This window comes from Manis pentadactyla, chromosome 16 (genome assembly GCF_030020395.1).
Source record: "Manis pentadactyla isolate mManPen7 chromosome 16, mManPen7.hap1, whole genome shotgun sequence".
Taxonomy (NCBI): domain Eukaryota; kingdom Metazoa; phylum Chordata; class Mammalia; order Pholidota; family Manidae; genus Manis; species Manis pentadactyla.
The window spans coordinates 31,074,933-31,095,565 of record NC_080034.1 but is presented as its reverse complement, the minus strand read 5'-3'; the positions used below and the strand labels follow the sequence as shown (position 1 = coordinate 31,095,565).

The 20,633-nt window shown below is 41.8% G+C and overlaps 2 protein-coding genes across 15 annotated transcripts in view; one reads left to right on the top strand and one right to left on the bottom strand.

The window, feature by feature from the left end:
- The first annotated feature begins 64 nt into the window (after window positions 1-64).
- Window positions 65-1,414, top strand: TOMM6 (translocase of outer mitochondrial membrane 6). Its single transcript, XM_036927625.2, has 3 exons — window positions 65-266; window positions 777-881; window positions 1,094-1,414. Exons 1-2 carry the CDS (start codon window positions 139-141, stop codon window positions 871-873), a joined length of 225 nt encoding a protein of 74 aa, XP_036783520.1. The 5' UTR covers window positions 65-138; the 3' UTR covers window positions 874-881; window positions 1,094-1,414.
- Window positions 1,415-5,791: 4,377 nt separating this feature from the next.
- The window catches only part of USP49 (ubiquitin specific peptidase 49), an 83,049-nt gene continuing 68,207 nt past the window's right edge, over window positions 5,792-20,633 (bottom strand). For 12 of the 14 annotated variants that reach the window (XM_057494000.1, XM_057493993.1, XM_057493992.1 and 9 more), the window contains 5 exons: window positions 14,389-15,754; window positions 12,871-13,075; window positions 9,447-9,555; window positions 8,710-8,915; window positions 5,792-7,723 (listed from right to left, as the gene is read on the bottom strand). In XM_057494000.1, coding sequence (XP_057349983.1) covers window positions 7,533-7,723; window positions 8,710-8,915; window positions 9,447-9,555; window positions 12,871-13,075; window positions 14,389-15,726 — 2,049 coding nt within the window. In that variant the 5' untranslated portion in view covers window positions 15,727-15,754 and the 3' untranslated portion in view covers window positions 5,792-7,532. The remainder of the gene's footprint in view (window positions 7,724-8,709; window positions 8,916-9,446; window positions 9,556-12,870; window positions 13,076-14,388; window positions 15,755-20,633) is intronic. The other 2 variants (XM_036927576.2, XM_036927580.2) reach the window with 2 other exon arrangements.

Below are 20,633 nucleotides of genomic sequence, written 5' to 3'. Positions count from 1 at the left end.
CGGGCATCACACCCCACGTCAGCCACGGCTCCCTCTGTCGGCCAGGAGCCGACGGAAGTGCGAGGCCGGAAGTTGCGTAATCCGCCTGCGCCGATAGGGTGGGTCGTGAGCGGCCTTGAGGAACCAGGAGGTGCTGTCATGGCTTCTAGTGGGGTTGGTATGAACGCTGCCGGCTCGGCAAATGAAGCTTCTGAAATTCCGGACAACGTAGGAGATTGGCTTCGAGGCGTCTATCGCTTCGCCACTGATAGGAATGATTTCCGGAGGTAACCCAGGCCCGGGAGCTTGGTCCCTCTCTTGCCCCCCACGCTCTTTTATATATATATATATATATACACCTTACGTATTAACCTTTCTGGCTGAGGCTGGGGCCCCTGAGTTTTTTACACTCTCAACATGTGGCTTCTTAGCGGCTCTGGTTGTTTTCCTCAGCTTCTTGACTTGGAGAGTTTAGTGCGGCAAAACCAGTCTTTTCAGTCACCAGGTTATGACTAGAGAATTTCACCCTGACCCAGGGGGACCCGGGAAGAGGCGGCGCCAACACATAAACAGACTTTTCGGCCCTGGACGAATGCTTAATTGGCCTTTGCTTAATCTGATCCTGCTCTTAACTAGGCACAAAAACATGGGTCCTGGGCAATCTACCGTGTAATGATCAACGCTCCTGCAGTTCTAGAACAGTGTGTTTTTTGTGGAGGTGGTTTTACCCCCACTAGCTTTAATTAAGACAAGTGACACAGTGATCAGATGGTTAATATAATACATTCTTTTTCTAGGAACTTGATCCTCAATTTGGGACTATTTGCTGCTGGAGTTTGGCTGGCCAGGAATTTGAGTGACATTGATCTAATGGCACCACAGCCAGGGGTGTAGCCAAAAAGGTAAGCACGTAACCACTGTTCTGCATCTAGGTGCTGGGATAAGCAGTAAATTATATCGACTGTTCACAATATACAGTGAAGAGTCTTGACATAAACCCCTTGCCTATTGATAAACGTGTTTTGAGATGTTGCAAGGGATTTGAGTCTCACAAATTTCCCTCCCAGTGAGTTTACATTCTAACACTGCCTGTTGTCCTGTCATCTGATTGCAGACACATGGAACCTGCCCTGTACTCGAACCTTCCAAAAACAACCTCCAATCTGTGACCATCACAAGATTTACCCTGATGGCAGCTGAAGTTTGATTCACAGGACACCTTCCCTTCCCTGCCTGATTTCCTTTTCTTCCCCATGTCCACTCAGAGCTCCCTTCTCTGGTCAGCAGTCAGGCTGAAGCTAAAGGGTTGTCTTATATTCTATGAAGTTCTGTACATAGTTCCTAAGTTTCTGTAGGGGGTCATCTTTGCTCTTGCCCTGAGGAATAACCCAGTGATATTTTAACACATACTTGAAATAAAAACAGCACACAGACAGTTATTTTATTCTTTTAATAAGAAACTTCTTACAAAAACAAGGTGTAAAAAGTCAAGATTTACAAAAATGATAGAAACATGATTTGTATTTCAGAGATAGGAACAAGCCCCAAATATGGATTGCAACAGAGGTGGTTTGTTTAATATTAAAAGAAAAAAAGAAATGGAAAGTGTAGCCACTGTATGTCGATGTTAACATAGGATGAAGCTTATTCTTGAGGAATTTCCATTTTTGAGTTGCTGTTGCATAGCATTTTAGTGTGCCAGGTGGGTTTTCCAGGCACTGGGGTGGGGGGCTTTGTCATTGTAATAGATGTGAGTGAGCCTGGGCAGTGGGCAGTAAAGTGCTTGAGGAAGCTTCTTCCTTCACAAGGAAATAGATGTTTTCTGACTGTAAAATTTATGCTGGGGCCACTGCCCAGGAGTTTGGGGTCCTTTGGAAATGGAATATGTAAGGAACTGGCATAGAGTCAGAGGCTTAGAAAGATGTAGAGATAGTTTCCCCTTGACAATTTTTTTTCTACTTTATTCAACTCTAGAAGGCTTTTTAAAAATAATGTTTTTCTGTCCTGTATGGAACAGGCATGAGATTAAAGGACATGAATTGGAAAGGATCAGTGGCCTAATTGTTAGAGGTGACAGATGTTGTCTCTGGCAGTCTCTTCACTAAAGTAAGACAAAATAGTCCTTGACCATGCCAGCATAAATCCCTGTTAAGAAAGCTGTTGGGGAACTTGATTACTTATTTTTTAATTTTTTTAAAGCACTATTCCCTTGTTAGTATTAATCAGGTAGGCCCCATCTGTTCAGAGGAAGCTTGTTTGAATTCAGGCCTGTAGCTAGCTTAACATGAAACCAGGAACCTTTAAGAGTCTACACTAGGACCACAGATGATCTGATAGGTTTATATCATACTGAGCATTAAGACAAGAAAGGGTCAGAAACGAGAGCAAGGCTCAGGTTTCGTTTAAAGCATTACCCCCTGAAATGGTGATCAGGAAGGAAACTTTTAACCCATAGCATAGATTCTAAGCCCCTTCAGACCTGCATCAGATACTGCTAAGACAAGATATACCAGCACCTCCTGTTTGTCTTAGGAATGAAACTTCTATCCTTCAAGTCTGCTACCCAATCTACTCAAAATTGTGAACAGTTCTATTTGATAGAATTTCTTAAAGATGAAAATCAAAATCTGGAAAAAATCAAGGCATGGCAGTTTTCAAAAGCATAATTCAAATTTCATGCAAAATGCAATGTTTTACCTTCAAGTGATAGTGTTTACTGTTGTTTGGTTTATAAAACCATAATGCTGATACGGTAAAGTTTCATTTTAACCTGGCTTAATTCCTCTAAAGTGATAAGAATTTAGCAAATGGAGCCACCAAATCTACAATTTCCAAAAATTTTGATGAATAATCATTGTTTCTGTAAATGAATTCCATTTACAGAACTGTGTTCATTCCAACACAAAACATTCTCTCCCCAGGGGAAGTTAGTTTTATATTCTGTCACATTGTTTCTAGTCCTGGTTAGTTAACACAGTATTACGAAAATTTCTTACACTATCTATTTAGATTTTAATTGGAAACATGCTAACAGAAGTATGGAAAGAATCCACAAAAATGACCATTTGCCTCAGTGCTGGAGTGGTTGTGGTGTATTTAGAGCAATGTGTAGATTGAATTGAGTATACAGAAGTTAAAGTCAAAGCTCTAGACTAAGAGAACGGTTAGTTTAAATGTGGAAGATTAAAAACTCACATTCGTATTTAGAAGGCGCTTTTGAGCTTTAGTGCTGACCTAAAAAAGAATCTGAGCCACCAGGGAGATGCATACTTACCTGGTGAAAAACTAAATGGCCACGGGGTTTTACTCCAAAGATACAACCTCCTCGCCAAATTAGGCCAGGAATTAGGCGGAGGGACCTAATTATCAAATGTGCTTTGAGTGGTGAGCTTTTTAAACACCCTTTGGTGAAGTCTCATGAGCCCAGTGAAAACCTTAAGGTCCGAGTAAAAGGAACATGCTGTAAACAGCCCTGCAGGTAAGCAGACTGGGTCTTAACCCCTTCCACAGCCTCTTCACCCCATCCCAGTCAGCATAGACAAGGGGCTGGGGGGCTGGGGGCAGGTTCTTTGAGCCTTCTCTTTTGGATATTACACAGTGCACTGGCTTTCCAGTGTGAATCTAAAGATTCACATACGGGATTGCATTCTGCACTGCTTTCTGAAATTTTGTGCAAAAGAACTTAAGAACTAATGCAAGTATGACTTCAGGAGGAACCATTTTTGTTTGAGTTCTACCCAGCATTAAAAAAACTAACAGACCTTTCCTGAACATTTGTGCTCTCCCAACCAGCTGGAAAAGCAACCCTTCCCCTCATAAGATCTAACCCCAGATAGGGATATAGTATATGTTTAGGAAGCAGTAGCCCCCTCAGCCTGATTTGAAAAGGCCCAAGTTAACATCTGGAAAATAAAAGGGGTGGTGAAAGAGAATGGGGTACATAGTCTGCCTTGAAAAGCAGCCCTTTGTTGAATAATCACAAATACAAAGATTGGGACATTACAGTAAAATTTCAGAATTTGCTGGTAAGAATAATTTGCTTTCACACACGAGACATGAGATGCTTTAAAAAAGTGACACCAAATGTCCTTTACACTATACAGACCCATTTGCCCCTTGAAATGACAAGAAGGAATCCTTTCCCTTAATCTTTTCAATTCCATGCAAACCATAATTGAGTACAAGGCACCAAATTTTATGAATTGTATAAAATTAGTTAACAAAGCTTTGTAAGTAAAACAAACTCCATTTCTCCCTCCCTGCCTGCCCACCCACATCCCACCCTCCGCACCCAACCAAGTTTTCATTCTGCACTACTGTTGACCTCTCTCAGGCTTATGCTGGGCCTTGGCTAGGGCCATGGCCCACTGCCAGCAACCACCCCACTAGTTCTTACACTTGGCTGGCACTGTAAGCTTAGCCAGAGTAGGGAACTCATACAATCACTGACTCTAGAAGCCTTGCCATTAAAAGCAAAAATAAACTCTGCTATTGAGTCCATAGGACACATTAACACTTCTACAGTTTCCAATTTTATTCATGACATTTTAAGAGACATCTGGAAATTCTTTACAGTGTGGCACTGCCCCCCTTAGCCTGACAGGCTGGATCAAAGCTGACAAGAGCTCTACCCACCATTCAATAAGAGCTTCAGTTCTTGGCTGTGAGGCATTCTTAAATTGTTTTTATACTAGCATGGATGCTCATCTGAGAGGCAACCGCAAGTATGAGGGTCAAGGTAGACTGAGGTAAAATCCTTTCTGAGGGCTGGGGTGTATTCATCGTGGCTGGCTACAGCAGAAGGTAAACACACCAGCCAACTACAAAGGGTTCCTGCAACAGGACCCTGTAACTACTTGTCTGTGAGAGAAGCAGGCCCATAAGGTTGTTACGATATCTTGGGTTTGATTTGGCAGCATCCAGTTAACTTCAACAGGGTTCTTATTTTCCTCCCTTTAGAATCTTTCAATTTAAAGTAAGAAGCAACTAAGAAATTCCATATGTAAATAAATTCCAATTTGTTTATATGTAAATAAATTAAAGGCAAAGGGACATTTCCCTCACAATAGCCATTGGCTTAATGCGGCAGGGACTCTTTCCTTTAATAAAATTCTTCAGAAATACTAACTTCACAACAGCGTCTAGTGCTGCTGCCCCTGGGTACCTGACGTGTCTAACCGCAGGGGCATCTTTCAGAGTGTGCAGCTCAGCGAGGACTCTGATAGTGGTTTCAATTCCAATCCATTTTTTAAAATTTTATTAATTTGGTACAGGGGTGCTCAGAAGTACTTATTTACAAAGTCCTTAGACTGCTTAATAATCCTTAATACTATTTGGTATAAAACTATTTCTTAAAATTAAATTTGAAGATATTTTAATTTTCCATTCTATGCTTATTTTTCTTAAGTATTTCCCCCTCAATAGCCTGAGGGATGAAGTAGATGCTCTTTTAGTTCTCCATTTGTAAATTATCTTTTTTTAGAATTATAAATATAGCATTCAATGAAAGATGATGCATTTTCATTCCCTTTTTACTTTCCTTGGTTTTTTCGAGTTAATGGGCTTTTCTATTGAGACAAAAAGTCATTATCAATCATGTCAGCTTAAAAATGTTAATCTAGCAAGTATAGACAGTATCAGAGCCTCTGGCAACACGGGCAGCTGTGACACTTCAAAACAGTGTCCAGGAGAGGGTGGGCCCAGGTCAAGCTTGTACAAAGAAGCCTGCAGTAGACAATATAAACCAAACAGCATAAAAAATGCCATACGCTATCGCTTCCAAATAAAAGCTAAATATTAAAGAAACCTCACAGTGTTGGAAAAAGCAAGTTTTATTCAAAATATAGTCACTCACCCTTCCTTACCAGGGTGAGCCATTTTCTTTCTGAATTTCCCATGTCTCAGTGCTGTCTGGCGGGTCCTATGGGAGAGTTCATCTTAAAAGAGGTCAACAGCAAATGCTACAAACAGATCTGTTTGGGAAATGTGGCTCATCAAATCACTAAAGCTATGACCCTCTTTTCCCAACTTCCCACCCATCCTCAAACTCCTTTCCACATCTACTCCCTTCAAGTGGTAACTGTACTTCTACCTGAATTGATATGTTAATAATGATATACTCAGTCAAAAGATGAGCATTCATAATGACAGGGTGAGGCAGGCTGCAGCAACCCTACAATGACAGTTATGGTTTGCATTCACTTTTACTGGCAAAGTCTAAGCAAAGGATTAAGGAGGGAAGTTCAGTGGTGCCTGCTGGGAGGAGGGTTTCCATCTTGGCAATTTCATTCCACTTAGAAACTAACCCAGTTTAAAAAGAAAGATGTATTTTACTAGCACTGGAGTAAAGGACACGGGATTCTTGCTTTTTTCTCTGATGGACTGAGTGTGGGTGGGCAAAGAAACCGTAGGATTATCAGATTTGGGAGGAAACAGGCCAAGGCCATCAGCAGTAAACTGTTTGGACATACAGGGGGCATATTTGTAAACCCTAGGAATGCAAAAGCTCCCAAACCTTGTGTTGATCAAGAATGTTCTAACCCTCCAGGTGCTAGAAAGAAGTTGCAGGTTAAGAAAAGCTGCACACTGCACCAAGGTAAGAAGGGTGACAGACATTCAGATGAACCTTGGACCACCAGCTATCCCTGCTCACCCTCGACTGCATTCTGAGAATGCCTCAGACAAGTGACCTAAAGACCAATTCAAACCAAGCCATGTGCTTGCCCTAGACCTGAAGCAGGTGTTTGCTAAATAACTGGGCTGAGCCAGGAGTGCCTTTAGGCTCAGCACACAACAGAGAACATGTCATGTACCAGTTAGCTGCTTTCCCTTCTGAATTGCTCCTTTAGAATGAAAGGACGTTCATGGCCATCTCAGAAGATGTGGAATAATTAAATGACAGCAGCAGCCAAGGAGGGTAAGGCAGGTGAAAAAAATCTCCCATTATGCATGGGGAAATTTTGCTCTCTGAATCTCATTCCCCTCTTCAACTGCTCTTCCCTAAAAATGGAAGTCTGCAAGTTTTCAACCCTTGAGGGTTACTTCATTTGTACGAACAAATCCTTAGACTTCACCTCCTGCCTTGGAACCAATCCCATTCAGCAAGCTGCCAGCCCAGGGTCCCTCCTCACGTGCTCTGTCCGGGGCTGCTCACATCAGGAGGGCTCTTCTGGAGGTCTGCAAGGAGGTCCTGATTAGCAAGGGAATCATATAATGGAAAGAAAACATGGCCGCCCTCCTGGCTGGATATGATCAATTTCCTCCCTTTCCTCCACCCAGATCCCTCTATATTCAGAAGCAACTGATGAAAGACTCTTCATAGAAGTTACTCCTTTTGATTTGTTTTATCAAAGGAGGGAATTTCAAAATCCATTCAAACAAAAGTGACTATAAATTTTAAGATAGGACAGGAGTCAGCTGGCACTTTCTGCTCTAGACCCAGTGAGGCAAACCTAGTAATCTGTTCCTGCAGTAAACCTTATCTCCTAGAAGAGGGAAGATATACAGACACCAATAGTTTAAAAGCAAGCCAGTCCTTGATATGTGCCTCCCATTCAGGGGAAGGTCCGTGATCTGCCCTTATCGTTGTTGCTGGACTGCACCTGAGCTTGGAGTTGGGTTTCTGAAATTCTTGCATTGCCCTGAACTGTTCTTTGAGTATAAAAAAGGATGTAGGCTTGAGTTTTGCACACTTCTTCAACACTGCATACATTCAGCTTTGAGTCATTGCAGTGGACCCAAAAACCTAGGAAACCAAAGGAAAGAAAGAGAGAAAATAACTATCCAACTTATATTTCCAATCAGCAGGCAAAACCAGGAGATGAAAGAAAGGCACAGAGGAGTTTGAATAGAGCCAACCCTTGATTACTGGTGGTGGTGGGAGGGACAAGTGAATGAAACCAACAGACCTCCCTGTAACCATTAACTTTTAAGAAAACGCACTAAACCTCATCAAAGTACTGCTTCCAATATCAACTGACTAATTTTTGTCCTACTTTTATTCAGGTTTTTTCATTTCTCATTAGGGCCTTGTACAAAGATAGCCAGGAGATGGCAGGCTAAGAGATGGAAAGAGGAGAAGGAGGAGAGGAGAAATGTACACAGAGAGGAGTGACAAAGGAAAATTTAGAAGGAATGAAAGGTGATTTGTTCACCAGCTCACTCCAGCCGACCCCAGGGCTGAGGGACTCAAGAATAGTATACCACTGAAGACACAGCTGCAGCCCACCTGCCTCAGGGCAGTAGCCAGGAGGCTCTGCTCTAGGGTACGAGGACTGAAAGCTCCCCATACCTCCCAGGGTGAGGGAGGTGGTAAGGACGTGGTAAGCGCTCAGGAAGTGTCCTCAGCTGTATTATGAGCTGAGGCTTGTGAGATTCACACAGTATCTTCAAGGGGTCACACAGGTCCTATAGTTTCTGCATAACCAAGAAGAAAACTGAGGACTGCAGTAGAAGAATTAATAATAGTGATAACCTCTAACCATAATTGAGCATTATGTGCTAGGCACCAGGCTAAGCACTTTCACATGTGTCAGTGCCTGTCAATTCTTGGGACAATTACATGCTGTTACTTAGTGATATAACTAAAATTTGAACCCAACTTTTAATTCTTTCCATTGAATTTTAATGTATGTAATATCCCCCATAGATGAAATAAAAGGAAAGCAGTGAAATGTGGACAAACCAACCCTTTTCCGTGTTCCCCCACCCCACAGAGTAAAGCGCACGCACCTCCCTCTGTGTTGTAGCAATAGGCTGTGTAGTGTCCTGAGCCAAACCCTTTCCCGTGATGCATGACCACTGCGGAGAGATCATAGGCAAAGGTCTCTTTGTCAAGAGAGGAGAGCATGTCCCTGCAGCAGTAAGGTTCCATGGTTAATACCTGGTCAAAGACGACATGGACCCCAATCTTCTCTCGATGATTACGGCCAGACCACCTAGAACATGAATATAAACTTCTTACTAATAAAAAATGGCATATGCTATCAGAGTTGGATAAAACAATGAACTGAGAAAACTTTTCACATCAATAAAACAGTCATAATCAATGTCCACATGTATTTCCTGTGAATGTTCCATGGTATGCTGTGAAACTAGAGATCCCTAAATAAGCAATTCATGCAATAATCTTTCTGTAATTTACTGCCTGCCCTACTTTTCATGGATTATCTCATATTTTATTCTGAAGATGACTTTATAAAAGCCCAAGTGAGACTAGAAGAGTTTCAAGCACTGACACCGAGTATAGGCTATTGGATCACACAAGGCCACGAGAGTGGAAGCCCAGTTCTGGGTCCCAACATCAGCCTGCCTTACTGGGCATGATGCATTTAATCTCCACTGAAAGCAAAGGGTCTCTAGGCAACAGGCTTTCCCTCCCAACACCAAAGACATGCGCCCTCACCAAAGCCTTTGAAGCAACTACTACCCAGTTTACAGCCACCTGGGATGCCCCAGCACAAGCTCACCTGAATCTCTTAAGGTGCAGCCGGAGGACCTGAGGTAGTCTGTAGATCATTAACTGCTTTCTAGCTTCACTCAGAACAAGGGGTTTTGGATTGGATTTTCGTCGTTTGCCTATATGGTTTGGGAAGGTATAAGACATAGATTGTGAGGAATCTCATTCTTTCCTATCTATGCAGAGACAATGACTTGCCACTCAATATGCAAGCTCTGTATTTCTCAGTATTTGAATCTCAATTTTATTTGGGGGCAATAATGTGACCCTCTGTAAGAATACATTTCCTAGCCTCACATGCCTGCATGGTGTGGTCATGGACATTCTGGCAGAGATGAGTGGAATGACTGTGTGGCATGGCTGCATCCTTTGTCCCTCCCACAGTTTGCAGCTGCTCGAATTCCCCTTGGACCAGGAAGTAACCTTGAGGATGGAAGCCTTGAAGTAGGATAGTAAAGCTGAAAGATGGAAAGTGTGGGTCCCCAGGGACCATGCAGCCACTGAGCCAGACTCTGAATGTCTTTCAGACTTCTTTCATATTACAGAAAAAACTTAACCTCTTGTTTTAAGTCACTGTTATTTGAGTTGACTTACAGACAACCAAACCTAATCCTAATGCATCCACTTTCAAATATTTGCAACTTCTAAAAATTGGTATAGTTGAGGATGATATACTCCTGGTATCAGGGATTTATTAATGGAATATAGTGAACATATGATTACTTCACATGCAACAACATGCACATGAAGTAGATGTATATATTCGGGTTCTGTGTCTTTGTATAGGGGTTTATAACTTGAAGTATGATGCACATAATGTAACTTCAGCTTTTTCTTTTCATCAGGTAGGCCTAACTCTGTTTCCTGCTCATAGCTAGTTGTATGCTATTGGACAAATTATCCAGAATTCTGAACCTCAGTTTCCTCACCTGTAAAGTGGGAATTAATGCATGTATTTCAGGCTCAGGAAAAGGGTAAAAGGACACATTACTAGAGGGCAGAGTTTTTAAATGTTTTTTTTCCAGCATGGTTTGCTTGTGGTACATACAAATATTTAGGAAAAAAACTTTGCTCGTTTTATATTTTTATGCTGTACCTAGTTTATGATTCATGTTTCTTGGATAAAAGCACACTGCTGGACCTGCAGGACAAGGCTAACAGGCTGACCAAATTCACACAGTCCAAAGCAGAACCAATGCTGAGAAGCTTTTGTTTCTAAAGCTACTGAATTGTGGGGGAAATGCTTTTCTAAATTACAGCAAATAAACAATGGAAATAAAGTTTTCATAATTTCTATCAGAAGCCTTCTCTGTAACCATTTACTGATGACTGCTGTCATTATATTAATTAAACTGGTGAATGGATGTGAATATAAAATTAGGGGCCTACTGTGGTGCCTGCTAATTATCTTTGAGCTGTTCATATCCCTCTCAGTGTCTGAAGAGCTTGGCATCTGATTCCAAGTCCTGTATACCACTCATGAAAGGTAGCAAATCACAGCCAGAGATGATGTATCATGGAGCTTTGTGACAACAGGATGTGGAACTGTTGCTTCTCATGATAGATAGCAGCAGAATGAGTGTGTCATAGAAGCTTTTATTGGGACTGGCAGTCACAATATGTGGGGGCATGAATAGAAAGGGAATTCAAAGAGGTGCCCGGCTTTATTTTACATTCCTATTCACCAGCAGGTTTTTGAAAATTATTGCAGCTCCCTAGCAGTGACTGCCACTCTCAGCAGAGGGAGTATGTGAGCTAAGATGAAGACAATATAGAATCCGGCTTTGTTCTCTGAAACGAAATTCACAAAGAAAGAGGAATTACTGATTCAACTGAGACCGATCAGTTCTGTCTCCATTTGATTAAGCTGGCCGCACAGAGGTGGAAGACTGATAGTTTTGAAACTTCACAAGCACAGATCAATGCATCTCATCCCTTCACCACAGCTTTCCTTCCCTGTTATTATTTGAACTGGCCTAGAGAAATCCTGGTAAACTGGCAAATCTGGCAACTAGAAAAACCATTTCTTGCAAAAATAAAAGTATTCCTTGCCTCATCTATCATGTCTGAGAATGATGGAGTTAAAGCATCCATCTGTTCCTTATAAGTAAAAATCTTCATGAACACTATTTTAAAATTTTATATTAAAAGCAAAACCTACAAGTCAGGCCCCCTTTGACTCCTGCTGTGACTGATGTTAGTTGTTATCTTGGGAGGCATTTGAAAGTATGGATCCTGAAACGGGGACCCTAAGAATGTGAGCACTTAGCTTCTTCCTTATAAGTAAAAAGCTTTATGAATCACTATTCTAAAATACCAAACAGATACTGCTCTAATATGAAAATTTAAGTTATATTTCAATATGAAACAGGACAGGTGAGTCTACAGTTAAGTACAGCATTTCAAATTTTGTTTTAAAATGGCCAAGTAATATCAAGAATGACTTTTGATTTCTGTCCTGAATCTTCAGCGAGAACAGGTTTCCCACAATTTACTATTTTAAAAAGCTATATGCAAATATATTAAGGGCTACCATAAAATTGTTGTTCCCAAAACTTGCAGTCCAAACTATTATATAGCTGCAAATTAATTTCTAGATCTCTACAGTTTGGAAATTATAGTTTCCAAATCTTTATATGGAAAACACCCAAACATGAGCATCCAAGTATTTGCTCTGCATTTCCTCTGTACACGCCAGGTCCGCAAAAACATTTGTTAGTGTGCCAAGACAGAGGGGCACTGCGTAAAATGCCCACATAACCACAGGGAAAGAGTTCCACTTTAAAATTACGGCTGTGATAGGGAAATACTTCCTTATGACCCCCTCTAAGATGTGGACTTTTCAGGCATGTGAAGGAACAACAAATACAGAAAATAACTATGAAGCTACCACTGAGCAATGCACTTTAGGACTGGCTTTCTCCTTGCTTTCTCTGTGTCGTACCAGTCTTTTAGCTTCACCTCTGACAAACTTTAAATCTACAAATTCAGTATAAAATTTGTGTTATAAAATATTCACACTTTTCTTGATATCACAGCCCTCAAACAGGCTATGCCACCTGAATTTAGACTGAACCACTGTCAGACTCTATATTCATGAATTTAAGCAGGACCCCTGGAGCACTAAGAAGCCAAGTGCTCACATTCTTAGGGTCCCTATTTCAGGATCCATACTTTCAAACACCTCCCAGGATAACAACTAATGGCAACCTCCTTGACAACAGGAGTCAAAGGGGTCCAACTCTTAGGTTTTGCTTTCAGTATAAAATGCCCACATACTTATTTTCAGGAAAATGGAAGAAAAAAAAATCTTTAAAAGATGAGTTTGAATCACTCAGTATCATCAGTGCTATTTTTGACTAATAGGCAAAAGAAGCACCTTAATCTGATATTCCAGTTGCATGCTCCCCCTGTCATGCACCCCCAGCACTCACTGTTACACTGGTCACAAGCGTAGATTCTCCCTTCCAGAGCCTCTGTCTCTGTGAACTTGGCCAACATCTCAGTGAGCAGGCACTCTGTCTGGTTCAAAGGGATAAAGCCCTTTTCTATGCAGTGATAGCGTTCAGGGAATTCCAGGGACAGATCCCAAAAGGGCTCAATGGTATTGGATTTGTAATTGCATGATACACATGTGACCTAGAATGAAGAGATTGAGTTACAGGTTATATAACTTCCATGCTTCCCACATACATTTTTCCTTCCTTTATGTAAGACACATAACCAAAACTAAGTACAGAGTTTTCAAAAGATACTTGATTGCAATACTAAAATAATAAACATAACTTTAAGAGAATTCGACCATAGTACTTGTGGTATATGTTTCTAACTTTGACGCCAGCAGGAACTGGGGAACCACCAGCACTGAGACTGTTGCCCACTCCTTTCCTTCTTCTCTCCCAAAGCAAGCTCTGCCCTTTAGTGCTGCAGGAGTACATCTGGACATTATTGTAGAGTTACTCAGGAATCAGTCTGAGATGGAGATTTGCAGTTCCTGCCTGCTTCTCTCATCTTCACACTCCTCCCATCCCATCCAACTTGCCTCTCTCTTTTTGCCCTTGTTTGTTGCAATATCCCCCTATGCAGATCCCTGTGTCAGAGGAACCTCAAAGTACCTTATGATTAGACCTCCACTCCCACTATAACCTTCGCAGATGCACCTTTCTTCCTATGGACCCTTAGGAGATAGGAGAAGTGCTGATAAATACTACCCTTCTATATGCTAAAAAACAAAAGCCTAAATAAACTTTCTCTTCCCATCTCACTCATCATTCTTTTAACACTCTACATACCAAGACACAAAACTCTATTGGCATAGTGTTGAGGTTAACTGAAAATGTCTTTAGGTGCCCACCTTTTTAAAAATTCTTCTGCATATTCTCACAAAGCCTTATCTACGAGTCTTCCCTTATGTTCCTACATGGCCAAAATTCCAGAAAACAAAAGGTAATGGGGAACACGAGAAGGCTTGCTTAAGCCTTTCACATCCTCCTAGCCACCTCCATGCCTTGTACGTAAAGAATGCCTTGGAAGGAAGACTGCTCTTTCAAACTATCATGAAACCAGAGTTATAGGCAAACAATTCAATTTCCAAACGCTGATCAAAGGATGGCATGCCAACAATGGGTACTTAATCATGACGACTTTAAGACTCTTACATCACCCATATCATCAGTAAAAGTTTAAGACATTCACTGAATATGAAGTGACATGGCAAGTTAAACTAAAAATCTGCCCAGAAAGACACAGAGGCAAGTTCACCAGCAAGGCCATCACAAGTACAGTACAATGGAAGGTACACTGGCCACCTCAATCATGCCTAAGTAGAGAAAATGTTGGCTACCCTAGTCAGCCCAACAACCTAGGCAGGCACTCACAGGAAGCTCAACTCCAACACAGAAGCCTCCCTCCAAAGGGATGCGCAGTCAGCATTAGGGTGGGTACACACCTACCTGACTGAGTAGCTGCCCATGAAATATGGTATTCACCACCTTTAAGACCTGTTTGGTGAGCTTCCTCTGGGAGAAGGGGATGAGGATCCGGCGCGTGGTCCCCTCAGACTCGAGTTCCTGCTGAACTTTGTGCAACAGTTCACAGAGAAATTCCTGCGCATCCTGCTGGTCGTAGCCACGGAAGGCAGGGATCACGCTCCACACCGAGTGGAGCATGGCGAAGGGTGACACCAGGGCCCACTTCCCGGACCACATGACTCGGAAGAGGGTGTGCAGTTCATGGCAGAGGGAAATGTGCTTCGAGCTCGGCTCCTTGTTCTGGATGAGTTCTAGGCTCCTGCTGATGGAGGCCCCGCCGTTCAGGTAGAGGCCCTCCCGCTCGCACGACTTGGCCCGGTCGCTCCTCGCCGCCAGCTCGGTGGCCGAGCTGCTGGCCGGCCTGCCCGAGAGCGGGGCCTTCCCGTTGGTGGCTTTGGGAAACAGTTGTTCCGTTTTGGAAGGGTCGAGGTTCAGAAAACACTCGCGGAACTTCTGCAGGTGGCTGAGCACCTGGAGGATGGAGTTCATGTAGCAGGTGTTGCCCAGGTTGCGCAGGCCCGTGACGCCCGGCGCCATGGCGGGCGCGCGGCGCGGCGTGAGGCGGCCCCCGGCGGGCGGGCGCGGCAAGGCGGGCCGCGGGGCCGCGGCGCGGGGCGCGTGCAGCAGCAGCCGCGCGCTCTTGCGCGGAGGGGCGCTGGCCAGCTCCTCCAGCAGCCGCCGCTTCACTTCGCGCCGCCGCTGCCGCGCCTGCTCCTTCTTGCGCGCCAGCGCCTCCTCCTGCCGCCGCTGCTCCAGCTTGGCCCGGCCCCGGGAGCTCTTCTCGAACCAGAGCCGCAGCGTCTTGGCCAGCAGGCGCTGGCGCCGGTACCACAGAGCCGTGAGCATCTGCGGCTGTCCCTGAGGGGCGCGCTGCGGCGGGACCGTGTCCTCGCCGGAGGCCATGGACCGCAGCGTCCTCCCGCGCCTCACCAGTGGGTCCTGCTCCTGGCCCCTGACAGCCAAGAGGGAGCTTCTCAGCAGCTTCAGGTCCCCCTCGGGGTTATCATTGAGCACGTAGTCCTTGCACAAGTAACAGAACACGTAGAGATCCCGGACCTCCATGGCTAATGGGTGTCCCGTCTCTTCGAAGTGTTTCGTGGCGTGATCCTCGATGTACCGGCCGCAGGCCACGTGGGAGCACTTGAGACAGGCCCACACCGACTCAGTGGTGGTGCACTCCCTGCAGCACCACTTCTGTGGGTTCAGGATGGAGTGGTCCTGGGCCAGTCGCAACCGCCCTACATGTTTGCATCTATCCATGTCTTAGAGAAGTCTCCACTCTTTCAACCTACACGACAGAGGCCCAAGGAGAGTGAGAGAAAAAAAGACCTTTCAGCAAAATATTTTCCTACAGAAAGTTTTGCAACTGGAATTTTCAACTCAATCCTCATTAGTTTCATTCAAAATTGGTTCCTTTGCAAGTTAAAAAAAGAAAAGCAAATTTGGTATAGACTGAGAATTACAGAAAGACAAACTCCTTGAAAGGGATGAATCATAAAATACTATGGGGTGGAGGGGGAGCTTAGCACCAATTTGAAGCATTAATTTTTCTAAGCCTGTTTTAATTCTGGAATATCTGATTTTTATGTGAGGCTGATTTCTGTTCCGTAGGAAATGTCACTACCCTTATTTCGTATTGCACCCAACCAGCCATGAGGGGAAAAACACCTGTATTCTGAACCATTCCTGAACTGAGCTGTTTTAGGAGTGAAAGCCTCTGTATCTCATACTGACCAAAATCCTGGTTGTATGCAGAAAGGGACAGGGGAGAGAAGAGGAGGAGAGACATAGATAGTGTTTCAAGTGCCAGAAGAAGAGATGAAGACCCTCAAATAAAAAGGTAATCTTAGGTGGCTTTCAGTGTATTTAGAAGCAGAGGTAACAGGATAAAATAAAAGACCTCTACAGTACAAAGGATAATTTTTATTTTCTTGAGTTCAAAAAACCTGGCTAAGAAGGTAGATGGTCAATAACATTTTATCTGTCCACTGTGGTCTGAGTTTTTTGCTTCCCCCCCAATTCATATGCTAATATTTTAACCTCTCAGGTAGGTGGGGTTAGGAGGTAGAGCCTTTGGGAGGTGCCTGGGTCCCGAATGGGCAGACCCGCATTGAATGAGTCCTCAGGAACAGGATTAGTACCCTTATAAAAGAGCTCCTTCACTCCTTCTGACATTTGAGGACACACCACAGAGTGAGCCATATGGCTATGTACCAGGAAGTCCTTACCAGACACGCAATCTGGTGCCATAATCTTGAACTTCCTGACCCCTGAACTGTGAGAAATGAGTGTTTATTGTTTATAAACTACCTTATATGCTATTTTTGTTACAGCAACCATGAGGAACTAAGACAAGGTAGGTGTCTTTTTTAAAAGAACATTTACATCTTGGAAAAAGGGTAGGAAAACTGTTAACTTCTTTACTGAAAGGATAGGTAAGTAAAGAATTAGATCTAACTCTAAGAACAAAAGTCTACTGGCTACCGGTATTACAGTATTTAACCAGGCTACCAAGACAAAAGAGAAACAGCAAATCTTCTGGATGATATATGTGAAAATGTTTTTTAAAACGGTGATAACATACTCAGTTTAAATTTTTTTTTATTTTTTGGTCTTCCTAACATTGCTTCTTCAACACTTTTCACTAAAGAAGCCTAATGGGAAATTTCTTCAAGGGAAAGAGGCTAGGCAACTATTTTAAAAGAGAACTTTTTATTCTTTGGGACCTTAAGAAGTTTGTTTTTTTTTCCCCAATACCAATATTTGCAATTCCTTAAAGATAGTTGCTCTTATAAAGTGAACTTCCTTCACCTCTATTTTTTTCTCCACTTTCATTTCTGTGAGCAAATGCAGTTCCGTGATTATGAGGTTCCACACCCAGAGAAGTTCTAAATCCAATGAGCTCTGAGTAGTTCCTTTACTTGGTTTTCCAGATGTCCTTTTTGGCCTGTTCCTATTGATTGCAAAACCTATAGATATACCACAGGACCAAATCAGAGATCCTTCCCATTTCTGACTGCCCATTACAGATGGCATAGGCCATGTACCCATATAAGAAAGCCTGAAATCATACAAAGGAAAGACTAATCATCTTCAAAAAGAAGGTCATATGTTAATTTCTTTCTTCCTTTCCTTTTTTTTTTTAATCCTTTATAAAGATGTTCAACTCTTAGTGGTCAAAGGTATTTTGTCAGAATTACTCTCCCACACAGTACTGAAATAACCATTTCTGTTTACTTATTGTAGGGCACAGCCAAATTAAACCACACAGACATTAAGATGACAATGTCTTAATAATATTGAAATAATATTTATCAAAATAATAAATAAATGAATTTTCTTTTTGCTGCTTATTGCCAATCAAGAGTTCAAGTTGGGTGCATGTGATGCTTACAGTAATTTACTGGGGACACAAAATAATGAAAGAATGAAGAAGGGAAAATCAAGAGATGGGCAATCCCCAAATTTCTCACTAATATATTTTTCAAAATGTAGTTCCTGAACCACCTACCAGAATCAGAATTCCCTAGGATATGTCATATGTACAGATAACTGGTCACAACTCCAAACCTGACAGATCATAGTCTGGAGTCGGACTAACATTTCCATTTTAAACAAGTTCTACAGATGATTGATTTGTACATTAAACGATTAGAGCCACTGTACTCAACTGGTAAATTATATAGGGGTGAAGAACTTATAGAAATCAAGGAAAGACTTATTTCTCAAAATCTTCCACTAGACCAACATTGTCCAGTAGAAGTTTCTGCAAACATTCTTTGTCTGCACTGTCCAATGTTGTACTAACCAGAAACATGCCTGCTGAGTATTTGAAATGTGGCTAGTAAGACTGAGGGACTGAACTTTTACTTTTATTTCATTTTAATTACTGTAAATAGCCACATGTGGCTAGTGCCTGAAGTATAGTTATCACAGACTTCAATATACCAACAGGACATACTATCTTTAGCTCACTCAGATTTTCTTTTTGTTTTCTTTCCTCTGAGAGATTCAGTACTCACTCAATCATACCTGAATTGCCCCTTCTTCTACTCAAAATCTGGCAAATCCCCATGTTAGCCAACAGGGGCTTTGATGTATCCTCAGGAATTTAATTGCTCCTACTGAGATCTTATCACATGAAACACAGCACAGCTTCAAATTCTACAAAGAGAATCTTTTTGTGAATAGGAATATAGCAACATAACACCCTGAACACTGGTGCTTTATGTAGTCAACTCCTGGGCTAGAAAAAATATGCTGGAACAACCAAAAACCAAAATAGAAAAACACCAAAAAACCATTCCACACCCTTTCCATGGAGGTCTGTCAAATGGAAAGGGCACTCTGGAAATTCTTTCTTCCAATTTCATTTTCTGATCTATAAATCTGCTGATCACGCACGTCCTTTCCTGCACAGCCCTTTTCCCATTACAAATCTGTTGTGGTGACTCACTAACCTACCATATGGTGTAGTAAATCCATTCAGGAAAACACAGGGCTACTTTGCACCTCAGCACACTGATTTAAGCTAGGCAGAGTAGCTTCTCTAGAGGAAAAACGTATCTGATCATGAAATGGAAATCACCCAAAAGTGACACAAAGAAAAAAGCCACCTTAACCAATACACAAACTACAAATAAGGAGAGCACAATCTGAAGTATATTCAGTTCAAGAAGGACAATGTGTTTAACTTACCTCTCATGCACACTCTGACCGCTTAAGAACAAGGCCTAACACCCACAGGCATAAAGAGGAATTCTATTTTACATTTTTTTGACATGTATACCTTTTCCTTCCTAATTCCCAAAGGTCATAACGATCCTAACATTTTCACTTAAAACATACATCATCCAGTGTGACATGAACCCAATATCCAAACGAGATAAACATGTCGTGTAACTGGGAAGGAACATGATGTGCCTTAACAGTTCTCCATCATTCAGTAGATCAGCAACTTTAAGTAAATGTTCTGCACACCCTGGATATATATGCATATGGGGAAAGTAAATATAACAAAATATTAGCTTTTGCTTTATTACCATAGTTTTATTTCTAAAATCTTAATCAGCTGAAGCTAAAACCATAATCCAATATTTAAAAGCATTACAGGATAGTTAATATAAGTAGAAATTAAATTAAAAGAAGGTAATGAATTCTTCTCAATTTTTGCCTTTTGTTCTGATGAGAAACTTCTGGATTTTTCACACCATTTTTTTTAAAAGTCTCTGTATAAGAGACAACTGAACATTACAATCATCTTTCAAAAATCTATAGCTTGAAAGCATTATTTGCCTTTTAATTGGACTATTCCAATTATTCTCAAATAGGCAATTTCTTAGCTGATCTCAAATGCATAACTGCATCTCCAGAAATCACCAGAAACTGAGGAGAAAATCAACAAAAACAAAATAGAAAAAAAAACAAAAACAAAATCTACTTTGGGCAGATTTCCATTTCTTCTCTCTCTCATTGTATTGATTTCTTCTCAGTTCTTAACTAAAGACAGTGGAATAATCCTGCCTGGTCTTGGTGAGACCAAGTGGCATAAATTCCAGCTTCAGAGAGAAGAGACACTATGGTAACATGCTGACAGCCTTCATTTACATAAAAGAATACTAATTACGTGGTATCATCAACATCTGCGATTCTGCTCACTGCCATATGCGGCAGCGCAGGGTATTTTAACCCTTCAACTTACTAAATGTACCCTAAATTCATTACCACAGGGCATGCAATGGCTGCTTGAAGAGACACAGTGAATACGTTTTTACAAATAATGTGTTAAAAATGAAATTTATTCTCAACTAACATTTTATGTCCAAGAGATATGGGAAAATTAACATCAATATACAATTAAGTAAAACATTTTTTAAAAACAAGGTAGAAACCACATGTAGATATAGTTAACCCAAAAGGGAAGAATGCTATATTTTAGAGTACTATGCAGAGCTTTAAAAGGCTAGATTGTAAGTACGATGAAACCAGCCTTTTGACTTTTTATATTATGGCTAAAATAAAAACCAAAAATAATAAATAAAAAATAATGAAAACAATGTAGAGTCACAGACTGAGAAGGGTGAGGTTAGGGAAAGAAACTGTTCAGAAGTCCTTTGCTCAAGGCAGTGTCTGTGTGAGGAATGGCTGAATGGGTGGGGGGTCCTCAC

Excerpts from the sequence above, each read along its gene's own strand:
- TOMM6 (XM_036927625.2), top strand. The coding sequence starts at position 139 with ATGGCTTCTAGTGGGGTTGGTATGAACGCTGCCGGCTCGGCAAATGAA. Across the intron at positions 267-776 it reads GATAGGAATGATTTCCGGAG|GAACTTGATCCTCAATTTGG; the intron begins GTAACCCAGGCC and ends TTCTTTTTCTAG.